Source organism: Miniopterus schreibersii (assembly GCF_964146895.1).
Source record: "Miniopterus schreibersii genome assembly, chromosome: 9".
NCBI classification, from domain to species: domain Eukaryota; kingdom Metazoa; phylum Chordata; class Mammalia; order Chiroptera; family Miniopteridae; genus Miniopterus; species Miniopterus schreibersii.
The window spans coordinates 77,788,546-77,801,456 of NC_138118.1; the positions used below are offsets into that span (position 1 = coordinate 77,788,546).

General features: G+C 45.8%; 1 protein-coding gene across 4 annotated transcripts in view; it reads right to left on the reverse strand.

The window, feature by feature from the left end:
* PDE1C (phosphodiesterase 1C) overlaps positions 1 to 12,911 on the reverse strand; it is a gene marked incomplete at its 5' end in the record, with an annotated part of 253,212 nt that overhangs the window by 67,882 nt on the left and 172,419 nt on the right. For all 4 annotated transcript variants that reach the window (XM_081147053.1, XM_081147054.1, XM_081147055.1 and 1 more), the window contains 5 exons: positions 825 to 965; positions 2,603 to 2,719; positions 7,953 to 8,019; positions 8,985 to 9,167; positions 10,957 to 11,070. In XM_081147053.1, the coding sequence (XP_081003179.1) occupies positions 825 to 965; positions 2,603 to 2,719; positions 7,953 to 8,019; positions 8,985 to 9,167; positions 10,957 to 11,070 (622 nt within the window). The remainder of the gene's footprint in view (positions 1 to 824; positions 966 to 2,602; positions 2,720 to 7,952; positions 8,020 to 8,984; positions 9,168 to 10,956; positions 11,071 to 12,911) is intronic.

Genomic DNA, 12,911 nt, shown 5'->3' on the forward strand with positions numbered 1-12,911 from the left:
CTTTATCACATTAAACAGGTTCCCTTTGTGGTGCTTCTATAATTTTAAAAATAGCTTTTTAAATAATATTTTAAGAAATCAGCTTTACAATGAGGAAGAACTGAAAACTGGTGAGAGGTTTGGGCGAAATCCAGCAAAGTATTTTTTAAATTGAATTTACAGGGGTGACATTGGTTCATAAAACCATACAAGTTCCAAGTGTACAACTCAATAAAACTTCATCTGCGCCGTGCATCGAGAACCCATCGCCCCAAGCAAAGTCTCTTCCCATCCCCACTTCCCCTCCTTTGCCCACCACCACCTACTCCCCACCCCCCTTTCCCCCTCTGGCTGTCACCACACTGTTTCCTATTGTCTATACGACCATAATTCCTAACAGTTGAGTTTCCTTTATGGGGCAGACAGAGCCCTTCATATTCTTGACACTTTATTCCTAACTGTCACAGTACTTCCACAAGATAGAGTACTTTCACCATCTTAGAAACGAGGACATCCTGACTCAGAGATTCAAGCAATTTATCATAGGTCACAGAATCTAATAAGTAATTAAACAAGGATTTCTATCCAACTATATCTAGCTCCAAAGCCCACACTCCTCCCACTGTATCCCATTTTTAATTCAGTGAGATATTAGACCAAGTCATTCAACATGCCCTCGTAAAAAGCTAACAGATGCGTACCGGGTTTATGAGCCAATGGATAAGCATACCCAGAGAATGTCTATCTTGACGTCAGATCTGAAGGTTTCAGAGTAAAAGGTCCTAGAGGCGGACCACGGAGGCCGCCTTGGCCTGTGTGATCCCAGCCCTCCCGTCTGTACTCACAGCGACTCCCGTCTTGTAGAGGAGGTAATGCACCGTCTGCGTGACGTCAGCGGCGTGCACTAAATTGTGGTAAGGATTTTTATGCTTGCTGTATCCCACTTCCAGGGCCTCCACAAACGAGACGAGTGCAGAAATGGGGATCTGAAAAAGAGCAGTGGGGTTAACGGGCTAGTGACTTAGTCGCTTTACGTGAGGAACAAGCGTTACACAGGATCATCTCAAAGACATGTAGGGCAGAAGGGGGTGTGTTCATTTATTTCTCAAGCAAAGGTGCCGGCCTCTTATTTTCTGAGAAATAAATGAGCACATACTGTGCAGCGTATCTCATTTATTTATGACAACACATAAAGTACACCAAGATCTTAGTTAAGTGATTGCAAAATGAACACAGGTGGCCACCTCCTGAAAAATTGTGTCCTTTAGGGAAAGTAATTGCAGGTACTGGACACATAAAAAACAAAAACAAAAAAACAACATCATAGTCTGTTATATATGGGAACAGAAACAACCTGTATCCCTATGTCCATTACTTGACAATTTATTATAGGTGTGTTGCAATTTGGAGTAATATTTCCAATTAGCCTAATTGCTTTTCTGTCTCAAATGTGTATAACATACAAACCTTCTTTTTCTATGTGGCAGAAAGTGAAGGACAACTGTAAAATGCACCCTTAAAACAGTCATTGTGTTAGTTTTCTGAATCAACTCATTTGTTCAGGGTAAATTATCAAGTTCAAGACTGGGGGGAAGGAAAGAGTGTGTTCCAGGGGACAAAGCATCACGTTAGGAGGGGGAAATAAGGCCAGTGCTCCTGTGATGCTTTGTGAGAGCCCGTGGAGTGTTTTTCCTGGAGCCCCATCTTCTATGCTTCGACCGAGGTTCTTGGGGCTGCTCGTGAAAGATCTGCGAACACTGAAATGCATGGGGGCTCTGCTCCGAGGACAGTGTCCCAGGCAGTCACCGGATTTCCAAACAGCTTTCTGGTGCAAAGGAGTCAAGGACCACTGCCATCAAATATTTATGGTTATGTAAGAAATACAGCCCCCAATACGCGGTCCTTCGGAAAGCACAAGGGCACCGTGTGGTCCAGAGAGGTCAAGGGTTGCGGAGAAAAAGGCCTGCATTCCCCAGGGGCTCATCCACAGGATGAGAAGTCCAAGGAGCATAAATGACAGGTGTCAGCACGTGAATCCGCAGGTCGCCTGGAGAACCCAGCCGCGCCCCGCAGTCTGCGCAAGGAGAGGCTGAAGGGTTGAACCCTGGGAACGAGCCGTGCTCTTTACTTAGAGCTGAAGAATTCATCTGAAGCATGAACGGCTGGGCAACACCGACGAGCTGTCACAGACGATAAGTGAGGGTATTTGTCTGCATTTGCGTCAAGTGGTGGGGAAAAAGTTTGCAGGGACGGCAGCCGTCAGTGTCTCCGGCTGATGGCAGAGGGTCGCGCCCGAAATGGGGCTGAAGCGAGGTGAGCGGGGAGAGCTGCGGGAGGCCTGCTGTTCCGGCTGCGGTGGTGCTTCTGGGAAGAGCGGGATCCGAACCTGTGGTCCAGCCTCTCCCGGGCCAAGGAGCCCCACCAGGCGGCGGAGTAACGAAAAGTTCCCACCGCAGGAGTTCATGGCAGCGACTGTCGGGATGATGCGTCCCAAGTCGCCCCGAGCAGTTTGGAGTCTGTATTAAAAGGATGCTCTTGGCCTTAGTCCCACTGTCATGCAAAGAGAGGGGTGTGTGTGTGTGTGTGTGTGTGTGTGTGTGTGTGTGTGTGATTAGGCACTGACCTTGAAACGGCTGATCAGATCGTAGCGTGTGAGTAATTCATAGAAAATGAATTTCAGAGCATGGTCCCCGCTGGCTTCATTGAGGGAAAAGACATCGAAGGACCACCTGTCCACGTCCTGCAGGACCAGGCAGGCGAGAGACCGCGTCAGTCCACAGCCGCTGGCACAGCCACCAATCCCCCAACCCCGCGCCCGGGGAGCGGCCCGCACCTCACCCGGGATTTCACAGCCCGACGCTAATGCCCTTCCCACTCTCACACTTCGTGCAGCCTGGCAGACCTACACAGCACTCGCTGATCAAATATTAAACAGTTTCATAACTAATAACAGCAGCTATAATTTATTGAGTGCCTACCATATCTAGGCATCGTGACCAGTAATAAATACATAATTTATCCTGAAAACCACTCGAAGGGATAGGTTTTATTAGTCACAGTTTATAGACGAGAAAACTGAGAAGTTACCTAACTTCCTTAACACCCCATCACGAGTAAGTGCTAAGGACACTGATGGGCCCAGCACACAAACACATGGTCATCAATACCTAAGCGGGGGCTCTGTCCATTAACCCCTTCCACTACCTACCCCGGCTGAATTTCCAATTTTTCATTCATTCAACAACCTTCGGTGCCTCCCTACTCTGAACTTCTCTCCAGTCCCTTGAGACCATCTACAGACTTCCTCTTAGTCCACAGTTGAGAATATGAACCTACTTTGAAGTGTTCAGAAACACGCAAGACATAGAACACAAAATAGGGTGTCACTTCAGTCCAAACTGCTCAGCTGAACCCAAGGAGAAAGCCTTCATTTCGTGGGTCAGAAAAATGTTGGTACTTCTGGAGTCACTGATCTGGGGACCTGGTCCTCAAATCTGTTAAGTCATCTTACTGAAAAAAGTAAAACTAAGAGCTAAGCTGAACATACACGTCACATACTGTTTTTGAAGTTCAAAGCCCTATTTGTCTATAAAGAGCTACTCCAAAATATATGTAAACGCTATCTGACAGGTCTTTGACTTATAACCAGCTATTTATAAACAAAGGTATGTTTAACCGATAGTTAAAGTAACAGTCATTTGGTTTCTCACTGTGACAGAGTCTCACTTTCAATAGAGAAAGTGTAGGGCTGTGAGCCTGACAATAGGGACCCATGTGAGACCACATAAGTCCAGACAAGGTGTCAGATGCTGCCTAGGAAAAGACCTTGGCCATCAGGAACTGCTGGCCTGAGTGGCGCTCACCTCAGCCCTCGCTGCATCCCAGCATCATCCATCCATCCCAACCCTGTCTCTCCCCAAGAATCCCACTGTGAAGATCATCCCAAGGTCATCAAGGGTCTCTTTCATGGATGCCAGGGCACAGAAAAACTGAATTTCGTATAGGGAAAAGCAAACTTTTCCAAAAGGGTCCCAAACTAGATGTTTCAATTCATACCAGTGGCAACCTCACCTCAGTTTTCAATCATTTCTCTTCCATTATAGTAACTAAAGAAATAGCCTCGAGTATTGGACACATTTTTTTGTGTGGCAGGCACAGTGTAAGGTATTTACATGCATTCGCAAACCTTCACAACTCTAGAAATAGGTGTCACTTTCCCCAGATTTGCAGATGGCAACCTCAAAGAGATGAAGTGAAGTGTCCAATGCCATTTGGTACCAGAACCAGGTATGAACTCCAGTGACACCACCTAGTGACAGCATTGCCGGCAGATGACATCGTAAATTCCATGAATATATGCTGTGACCCAGGCCTCATGCCCTAAATGCCCCAATAAGGCCCAGGCCATAGACAGTGGGGCCGTTCCAGATTAACCCAAGACCTGAAGCTTCACCCTGATGACTATCATTGGCATGGTCGTGACATCTGGTCTCTGGCCATTGATCCTAAAGAAAAGTCCTCTGACCACTCAGTAGGTGGGACGACACTTTGTCCTGTCTGACAATTTCTAATGCTACTCTCCAGAATGAATATAAAAGAAAAGGGCTATTACGGGAAATAAAGAGATCCTCATAGCAAGAAGACAAGATTTATTCTGAATATTAGGACTTAGAGAGATGAGAGCATGAGTAGAGAGCGAGATGGATGTCCTCTCCGCCCCTCATTTTCAGAAGGCTTAGCCATAATTCTCAAATTTCAGTGTTCTTCAGAAGCACCTGGGGAGCTCAGGAAAAATGCTGATTTTCAGGTGGGGGGCTCTGCAAAATCTTGGTGTGGGATCAGTTAAACAGTTAAACAGTTTAACTGTTTAAACCAATCTTCCTCTCTTACCAAAGCTGGCCCGAGAGCCGTTCCCATGGAGAAACTGCGGGGACTTTGCATCAGCAGAGAGTGAAGGAGGCCCGCGCCTCATTTCCTCCCAATTCAAACCTCACTCTCCAGGGTGTCCCTTCTGAGGTCACACAACAGGTCCCTTCCAAGGGACGGAACACATCTAGACTCCCAGTAACCCCACCTCAGAGGGCTGGCGACAAAGCAGCCCAAATTACAAACTAGCATTTATCAAATGGAAAGAACAAAAATGCCACACATGTCAAATTTAGAGGTGGGAGGTGGTTAAATATTCTCTTACTTAAATGCTGTTCTATGCCACGTTCTTACATTAATCACAAAGGTTAACGTGGCAGTCGCCTGATGGCTATTTATTGAATTGTACTCTCCTAGTCCTTGGGGAAATTCCTGTAATAGAAGCAAACAGTAGTGATCCCATACAAACTGCTGGCAGTAAAGTGAAGTAGCCTTTTTCTAACAGGCACCACATTTAAAAAAAGAAGAAAGATCTTTCAGTGAGATCTCTCCAGCTCACCTCCAATCCACTGCAAATAAAACCAGAGTCTAGGGAGGCAGAAAAAGATTACATTTAAAAAGGTCCCTGAACTTCCCCATGAACAGGGGACAGGGCCAATAGAAAAAGCCTCATGCACATATCAGCAATACTTGAGGAGAGGGTAGCAATTCCAGGGTACCTGGACCATCGAGGTACCCCTCCCCTTAGAAGACATACGTGCATATGAGAATCGCTTTTCCCTAAGCATAAAATAACAATCCACACACGTCACAGGCTGTTCCACGTTTCCCTCAATTACTCTACGTAGGAAAGATGCTCTCATTTGGAAAACATATTTTCATAAATTTCTTAGTACCTGTATAATCACCTGTATTTATGTTCACAATAAAGGGAGGAATTAAAAATGAAAGATGCTTTTAATGTTCCTAAGACTCGCTCAATGTTTCAATTTCAATTATGAAAATCAACGCAGCTTTATAGTGGGTGTTATGAAACATCAAATCTTATGCGAAACGGTTTCGCTGATTAAATGGGAAATGTCGCCGTACATCACACAGATATATTAGGCATTAAAGTGGGGGGTGAAGGGGAGTGAGAGAAAGTGTGTCTTCTTGCTGTACCCTCCTCGAGTACCCTTCCTGTTCTCAAGATAAGGTAAGAAGAGACACTATTGATAAGGACACATAGTGCACTTGATCTTGGCCAAAGAGCCTGGAAGTAATTCGCCTGTTAGAAAGGCTTTATCAACAAGACACGTGATAAGTGTTGGGAGGGTCGTGGGGACAAGGAACCCTCATACAATGTTTATGGGAATGTAAATTGGTGCAGCCACTGTGGAAAACAGTATGGAGATTCCTTAAAAAAAATAAGAATAGAGTTATCATAGGGCCCAACATCCTTCTTCTGGGTATCTACCCAAAAAAAGTGAAATCATTTATTCATAAAGATGTGTCTACCCCTGTGTTCACTGTGCATTACTCACAGTGGCTGGCACATGGAAACAACAAAAGTGTCCTTCCATAGATGATTGGATAAAAAATACGTGGTACAGACGTGTGCACAGTGGACTGCTGCTGAGCCATAAGAAGGGACGAAACCCTGCCCTTTGCGACAGCATGGGTGGATCTACAGACTAGCATGCGGTGAAACGAGCCAGGCGGGAAGTCAAGAACAAAATGACTTCACTCACGTGGGACGTGAAACTGAAAGCAACCGATGAACAACGAAGACAAGGAAACAAAAACTTAAAGATAAAGACCACAGTAGGGTGGCTGCCAGAGAGAAAGGGGGGCGGGGAAGGTCCAAAAGGACCCAGGGGCCCAAATGCATGGCCGGAAGGAGACTAGGCTTTGGGCAGCGAGCACACACGGAATATACAGATGACGTATCACAGAATTGTACACCTGACACCTCTATCCTTGTATTAACCAATGTCACCCCAATAAAGTTAATACAACTAAAACGCAAGATGAGACAGAAAATGGAGAACTGAGAATCTCAATACCCAGGATCTCACAGATTCAGCTCGTGAAAGTCTCTGAGACAAGAGAAAATAACTATATCACCAAAACGGTCCTAAAACTTTCCCTTGACATTAAATTGATCAAGAAGCACTCCCACCCTCGATTCCACGAATAGGTAATTTAAGTTACACTCTGAAAATATCATCAGGTTTCAGGGAAAGACAAGAATAGCTTCAACCATGGTGAGAATGTGGGGACGTCCCTGAGTAAGTGGACGCAACTTCATGGGTAGACACCACACAGTGTCGACCAGCCCACAGACCCTCAAATCCAGATGCTAGATCAGCTTCAGCACAGCTGGGATACCCTCAGACCAGTGGATGTGAATCCACACACCTGGAGGAATATATCTGCTCTGGGGCTCTTAGAAATATTCCGCACAATCCCAAGAGTTTGCCTGAGTGGAAGTGGTTCTGAGGAGTTAGCCCACATAAACTCAAACATCTGCAGGGCTTCAAATGGGACTTTTGGGCTCAGTGAGAATCTTGGGAAAACGGTAGAGTATATGGAGAGGGTAAGGGCTCTGGGGCAGGCATTCATGCCATAAAATGTGATTGACAGCTTACTCGGTGCCCGGAACCCTGGTATCAAACCTTAGTCCTGTCCCTAATTAACTGTCTTTTTTTTTTTTAATCTCACTGAGTCTCAGTTTATTCATCTGTAAAATGGACTCAGAGTAGATGATCCTATAATGGTACAATTATGATCACCAAAGATTTTCCTGATGCTGCATATTTATAACCAGATCAAATTCGAGCTTCTCCAGCCAGTCAGACTGGGCCCCATAATGAAACGACTCCTAGGAAGTCGAGAAATATGAAACCCACAGAGTTGGATTTAATAAAAAATCAGCATGATGAAGGCTGAAAAGATAGGATCCCGTTAAATAGGTAAGTAAAAGATAATAAAAGTAAAAAAATCAGGAATGACAGGGAAATTTGTAAATGAACTACAAATGAAAGCCTCTTACTTTTTAATGACAAATGTAACTGTGCTTTTTATGAGGTTCCGTGTACATTGTAAGACTTTTTCACTGGTATTACCTTTAATGCTTCAATAACCACCGCCGGGTAGCTCAGTCCAACCATGTTTGACGTCCGTCTATACATTCTGGCAAAGTCAGAGAGGGAGAAAATGCAATATCATATTTTACAGAGAAGAATCAGCAGCTACGGACTCTACCGAGTATTGACAAATAATGAGAAGTCGTGTCACCTGGCAACCCAAGGAACCTAAAACTTCTTATATCCTTTCCATAGTCACTCAAGCGGCCTACGTGTAAAATTCAAAAGAAATTAACACAACCCCAAACACAGGAACTGTTGAAAACACGAAAGGGTTCATCTATGTGGCTCAAGTTGGAAATTAAGTTGTTCAAGAGGCTTCTGGCCTCTCTGCCAGAAGCGAATTATCTTTCCGCAGAGACAGTGTGCAGGGTAGGACCTGGACGGAGGGCTCCTATGGGCCACCCATTTAAAGAGCTGGTCTTCAGCACCGCCAGAAACAAGCAGGGACACGTCCCAGGTGAACTGTGGCACGTCTAAAACCTGTAATCGTACAGCAGGATTATGGGAAGACTAAACCCATTTTTACAATAAGGATTAGAGGAACAATAATTCCACTTCTGGAACCTATTTCCAGGGAAGGGGGGCAACGCAATTTCAAAGAATAAAATGCCTAACGGAACTGGAAAGTTCCATGGGGAGCTCAACCCCTTTCAATGAGCTGCCCTCCCAGGTCAACGACTGTCCCCGGCCTGTCCCAAATGCAGGCCATCAACCACATGTGTCAAAGGGCAATAGACTCGATGACGTTCCTTCTTACAAACTGAGGGACTGACTCAAACCCAGTCTTCTCTACTTAACAAGAAGAATCTGAGCAGAGGCAGAAACTTGACCTAAAGATGCTACAGAGGGTAAAGGAGCTATGTTTCTGCCATCTCTCACTCCAGACTACCTGCTTCCACCCAGAATCTGCAGGATTTATATAGACATCAAAACTACAGCAAAGCAAATCTCCCGGTGTTTGGAGGCGGGTGTTCCTCGGGTCATCGAATGGGTGACAGCTTCCTTTACCTCTCCACGAATATCCCGGCCTGCACCGCGTGCACGATGCTCTTGAACCTCGGCTTCTCCTCGCTCCGCCGCAGCATCATCCCCATCTGGCGCGTGAAGGTGGAGGCCAGCCAGTCTCGGACCTCGGAAGGCACCGCGTCTGACTGGATGTCGCTGAGCTCGTCCTCCGTGTCCAGGAGTCGCCTGGACACAGGGAACACAAGCCAGACACTGAGATGCAACCTGAAGGGAGGCCTCTCTGTTCAGAACAGCTGCTCCTTCTGTCCACGCCCCCTGCACACCCAAGTGCAAAGAAGCCAAATTAAATTGGCCACAAAAAACACAGCCCCTTTCAGGGAAGGTTCTCAGAAGCTCACCATTTGCCTTGCAGGAATGCCTTTTCTACAATTTCTGTTTCAGGATGGCTCTCTCATCCAGACTGGACAAAGGAGCTGAGCCAGAGAAAATCAAATACAGTCCATTTCAGGCTCTGTCACTTTCAGACCCACCGCACTCAGGAGCAGCCAGTATCTTTATTCCCAGGATTGCGGCATTTGAATGGGCTCCAAACCTTCCACTGAAAAATGCTTTCACAGGGAGGTTTACTGCATAGATGGGCCATGTGGCATTATTTTGTTTGTTTGTTTTTTTAATTGACATTTAAAGACTTTGCTACAGGCAATAATACTGTATTATAAACTTCCAAGTTGCTAAGAGACTAGATCTTAATTGATTCCACCACAAAAATACAATGATAATTATGTGATGTGTGAAGGTGTTAGCTAATGCGATGGGGCAATCATGGTGCAATATATAACTATATCAAATCAACACACTGTACGCCTTAAACTTCACAATGTTATATGCCAATTATATTTCAATAAAATTAAGCTTTTTAAAGAAAAATAAATAGACTATAAAGTATTGCTCAAATCACATCAGCCTAAACAGTGTCAACTGCTGGTTTGATAGGCCATCACAGAAATTTAGGTGTCAAAATTCAAGCAAAATTCCCAAAATGATAGTTCTGTATTTGAGCCCAGAGATTTGAGTCATCTCTCAGGTGTGCTTAGCTGATTTTTCAAACTTGTTCACAGGTCAGACCACTAGAACAGAACATAAATAGTACTAAGTTGCATAAAACTTAAAGTTGTACTTTATACTTATATGAAGCCCTACTAAAAATAGGGAGTCAAAGGTGTCAATGAAAAGATTTCCCCCCCTTTAGACACATCACTTGGGGGAAGGGGGGAAAGTATAACATTTGGGGGGAAAAACTATGATATCAAATTTCCTTAAGTTAGGAACCAAGCATGATACGAAAAACTAAGCCACACAATTCCCAGATCACCGGGAAATCCTCTCCGCTGGAATCGGGCACAGGGACGTCGGACGGCACAAGTGCTGACACAGGAGCCCGTCTCAATTTCCCAAAGAAGGGAAGGAAAGCCCTTCACAGTCATCACTGCGACATTTTTCAAAAGAAAAGCAATTTCGTTGTTTTCAAATGCATTTAGTAACTGGAAGCACTTTAATACTTTTGGGTAATTCAAGCGCAAAGAGTCTGCTAAGAAAATCAAGGGCACACTTAAGACCGAAGGAGGCACACGAGGCGCCTCAGGGAACAAACTCTCCGCCTGCTCCAGTCCCCCGCTCACAGGTCCTGGAACTACCGCGGCTCGGAGCGCGCATGGGCCGAACCACGTGCGGGCATCCTGGTGGCGGCCTGCGTTGGACTAAGGGAGCCTTTGCCCCCTGACGCAGCCTCACGTCACTGTCATCGCGGCCACGTGAGGTCACGTCTATCAAACGCTCCTTTGAGGGCCCACGCGGCCCAGAGGAAAGGGGAAGCTCAGAGCCACCCCCATCTGACTGTGGGGACGAAAGCTCCGAGGCCGGTCATCAGAATGCCACCCTGCCCGTGCCACGGGGGACGTTTCAGAAGAGCCATGTAACAGGAAAGTCACTATCACCCTTGTCGCTTGCGGCTCACCTGGTTTCATCGATGTACACGGACTCAAGCACTGCGGCTGCATATTCCAGATTCTTCTTAAGATCTACCACCGAAGCCTCCCCTCTCTCTAATTGTTTGACCAAAGACCGTAACCTGGGGGGAGGAAAAAAAGACATAATTCAATTAGAACAAAGGAAACAAGGGATAATTCGACAATTACAGTGGCACATTTCACAGCATTCGATATTTTTATGTAGCCCAATACATCAAAAAGGAAAATGCGAAGCTGATGATGGAGCCCACCGGTATTTCTCAAGGAGCAAGTTATAAAATAAACGCCCCCATTTTTGTGAAGCAAAAACAAAAATGTTCTACTCCACTAGGCACTGACCACCCCCAACACTTTCTAGCCTCTTTTTGTGTTTCCAGGGCTCCCTGAGTTACCAACGGTTTTGCCCTAACTGGATGCAGTAAAGCACGACCAGGTTGAGATTCTGCTGCGTTGACCCTGCTTTGTTCACGGTCACCGGGGAGAGTAGCAGCCTCCTGGGCCACGGCTGCTCCAGGACAGGCGAGCAGATCAAATCACCAAAATAACCTTAGAGCCCACAAGGTAGACGTGGAGGCAAACTAGTTCACTGGACAGAACTCTTCCTCTAAGGGCAGATAAACTGCCTCGTTCAAAAAACAGACAAACATGAGGATGGTGATAAACCAAGGTGCTGAGGACCAGGCCTTCCCCGCTGCTAGCCAAGGCTTCCAGAGAGTGAGAGAAATGACAAAGCGCGCTCTCCTCGGAGGACTTCGCAGGGAGAGCCACAAAAGGCCACCAGGCGGTCAAAGTCCAGGAGCTGAGAACACTACGCACCACAGAGATCTGGAGACAGGACAACACTTCAGACAGACAGCCATCAAAGAAAAAGAAAAAGAGCGGAAACTTTGAGGATAGTTCACAACGAATGGGCTACGCAATACCAGGCGAGTTATTTAACGTCTATGGGTGTCGGCTATAAATGGAGATCCAACCGCCCAATTTCCTAGCTTTCTGTAAATGTGAAATCACATTGATATTGATACAGTCACATCAACCATGTGACCCACCATTGGTTTTTTCCCCACCTTTCTTGAGATATAATTGACATATCACATTGGGTAAGTTTAAGGAGTACGATATGGTGATTTAATACATGTATATCTTGGCAAATGATCACCACAATATGGTTAGTTAGCACATCCATCACCTCGCATAGTTACAATTTTTGCGTGTGTGGTGAGAATATTTAAGATTTACACTCTTAGCAACTTTCCCGTATACAATACTCAAAACCAGCACTTGCTAACTAGTCCCCATGCTGCACATGAGATCCCCAGAACTTATTCATCTTATAACTGGAAGTCTGTGCTCTCTGACCAACATCTCCTCACCTCCCCGTTTTCTTTTATAAAGGCAACTGTTATCATTATAGTCACTGTCATTATTTGGTGACCAGATGAGAAACATTCTGGCAGGATCCTTAAGATTATTATCAAGTCTCCATTTCCCAAGGCTGAGCCCACCTTCCTGACTTCAAAATACCCTCAGACTGGCATTCACAAGAGAGAACAGTTTGATTTCTTGGCAAGATGTAAACTGCTCCCCTCCAGATCCACATGAAATGATCGGTCATAAAAAAGGAAGGAAACACTCTGGATCAACCTTCAAAAGTAGGCGAGAGGGTCAGCCGTACAAAAGAAATTCCCAGGAACTTCCATGATGTAAAATACCGAGGAAATTCGACTTGAGACATCACTTGACTTGTGCATCTCTGACATGCAAAGGGACATATGCAAAGGACACAAGCAGAGGCCTCTGCCCCCTTGGAGGTGAGGTGGGCCCAGGGGCCCCTGTCAGCAGCATTAGGAGGTGCTCTGGGTTTCAGAGGCAACGCGGGACAGGGAGCTGGCACCCAAGGACTTCGAGCCCCTCACACACCGGAGACAGACAGCCTGCCAAG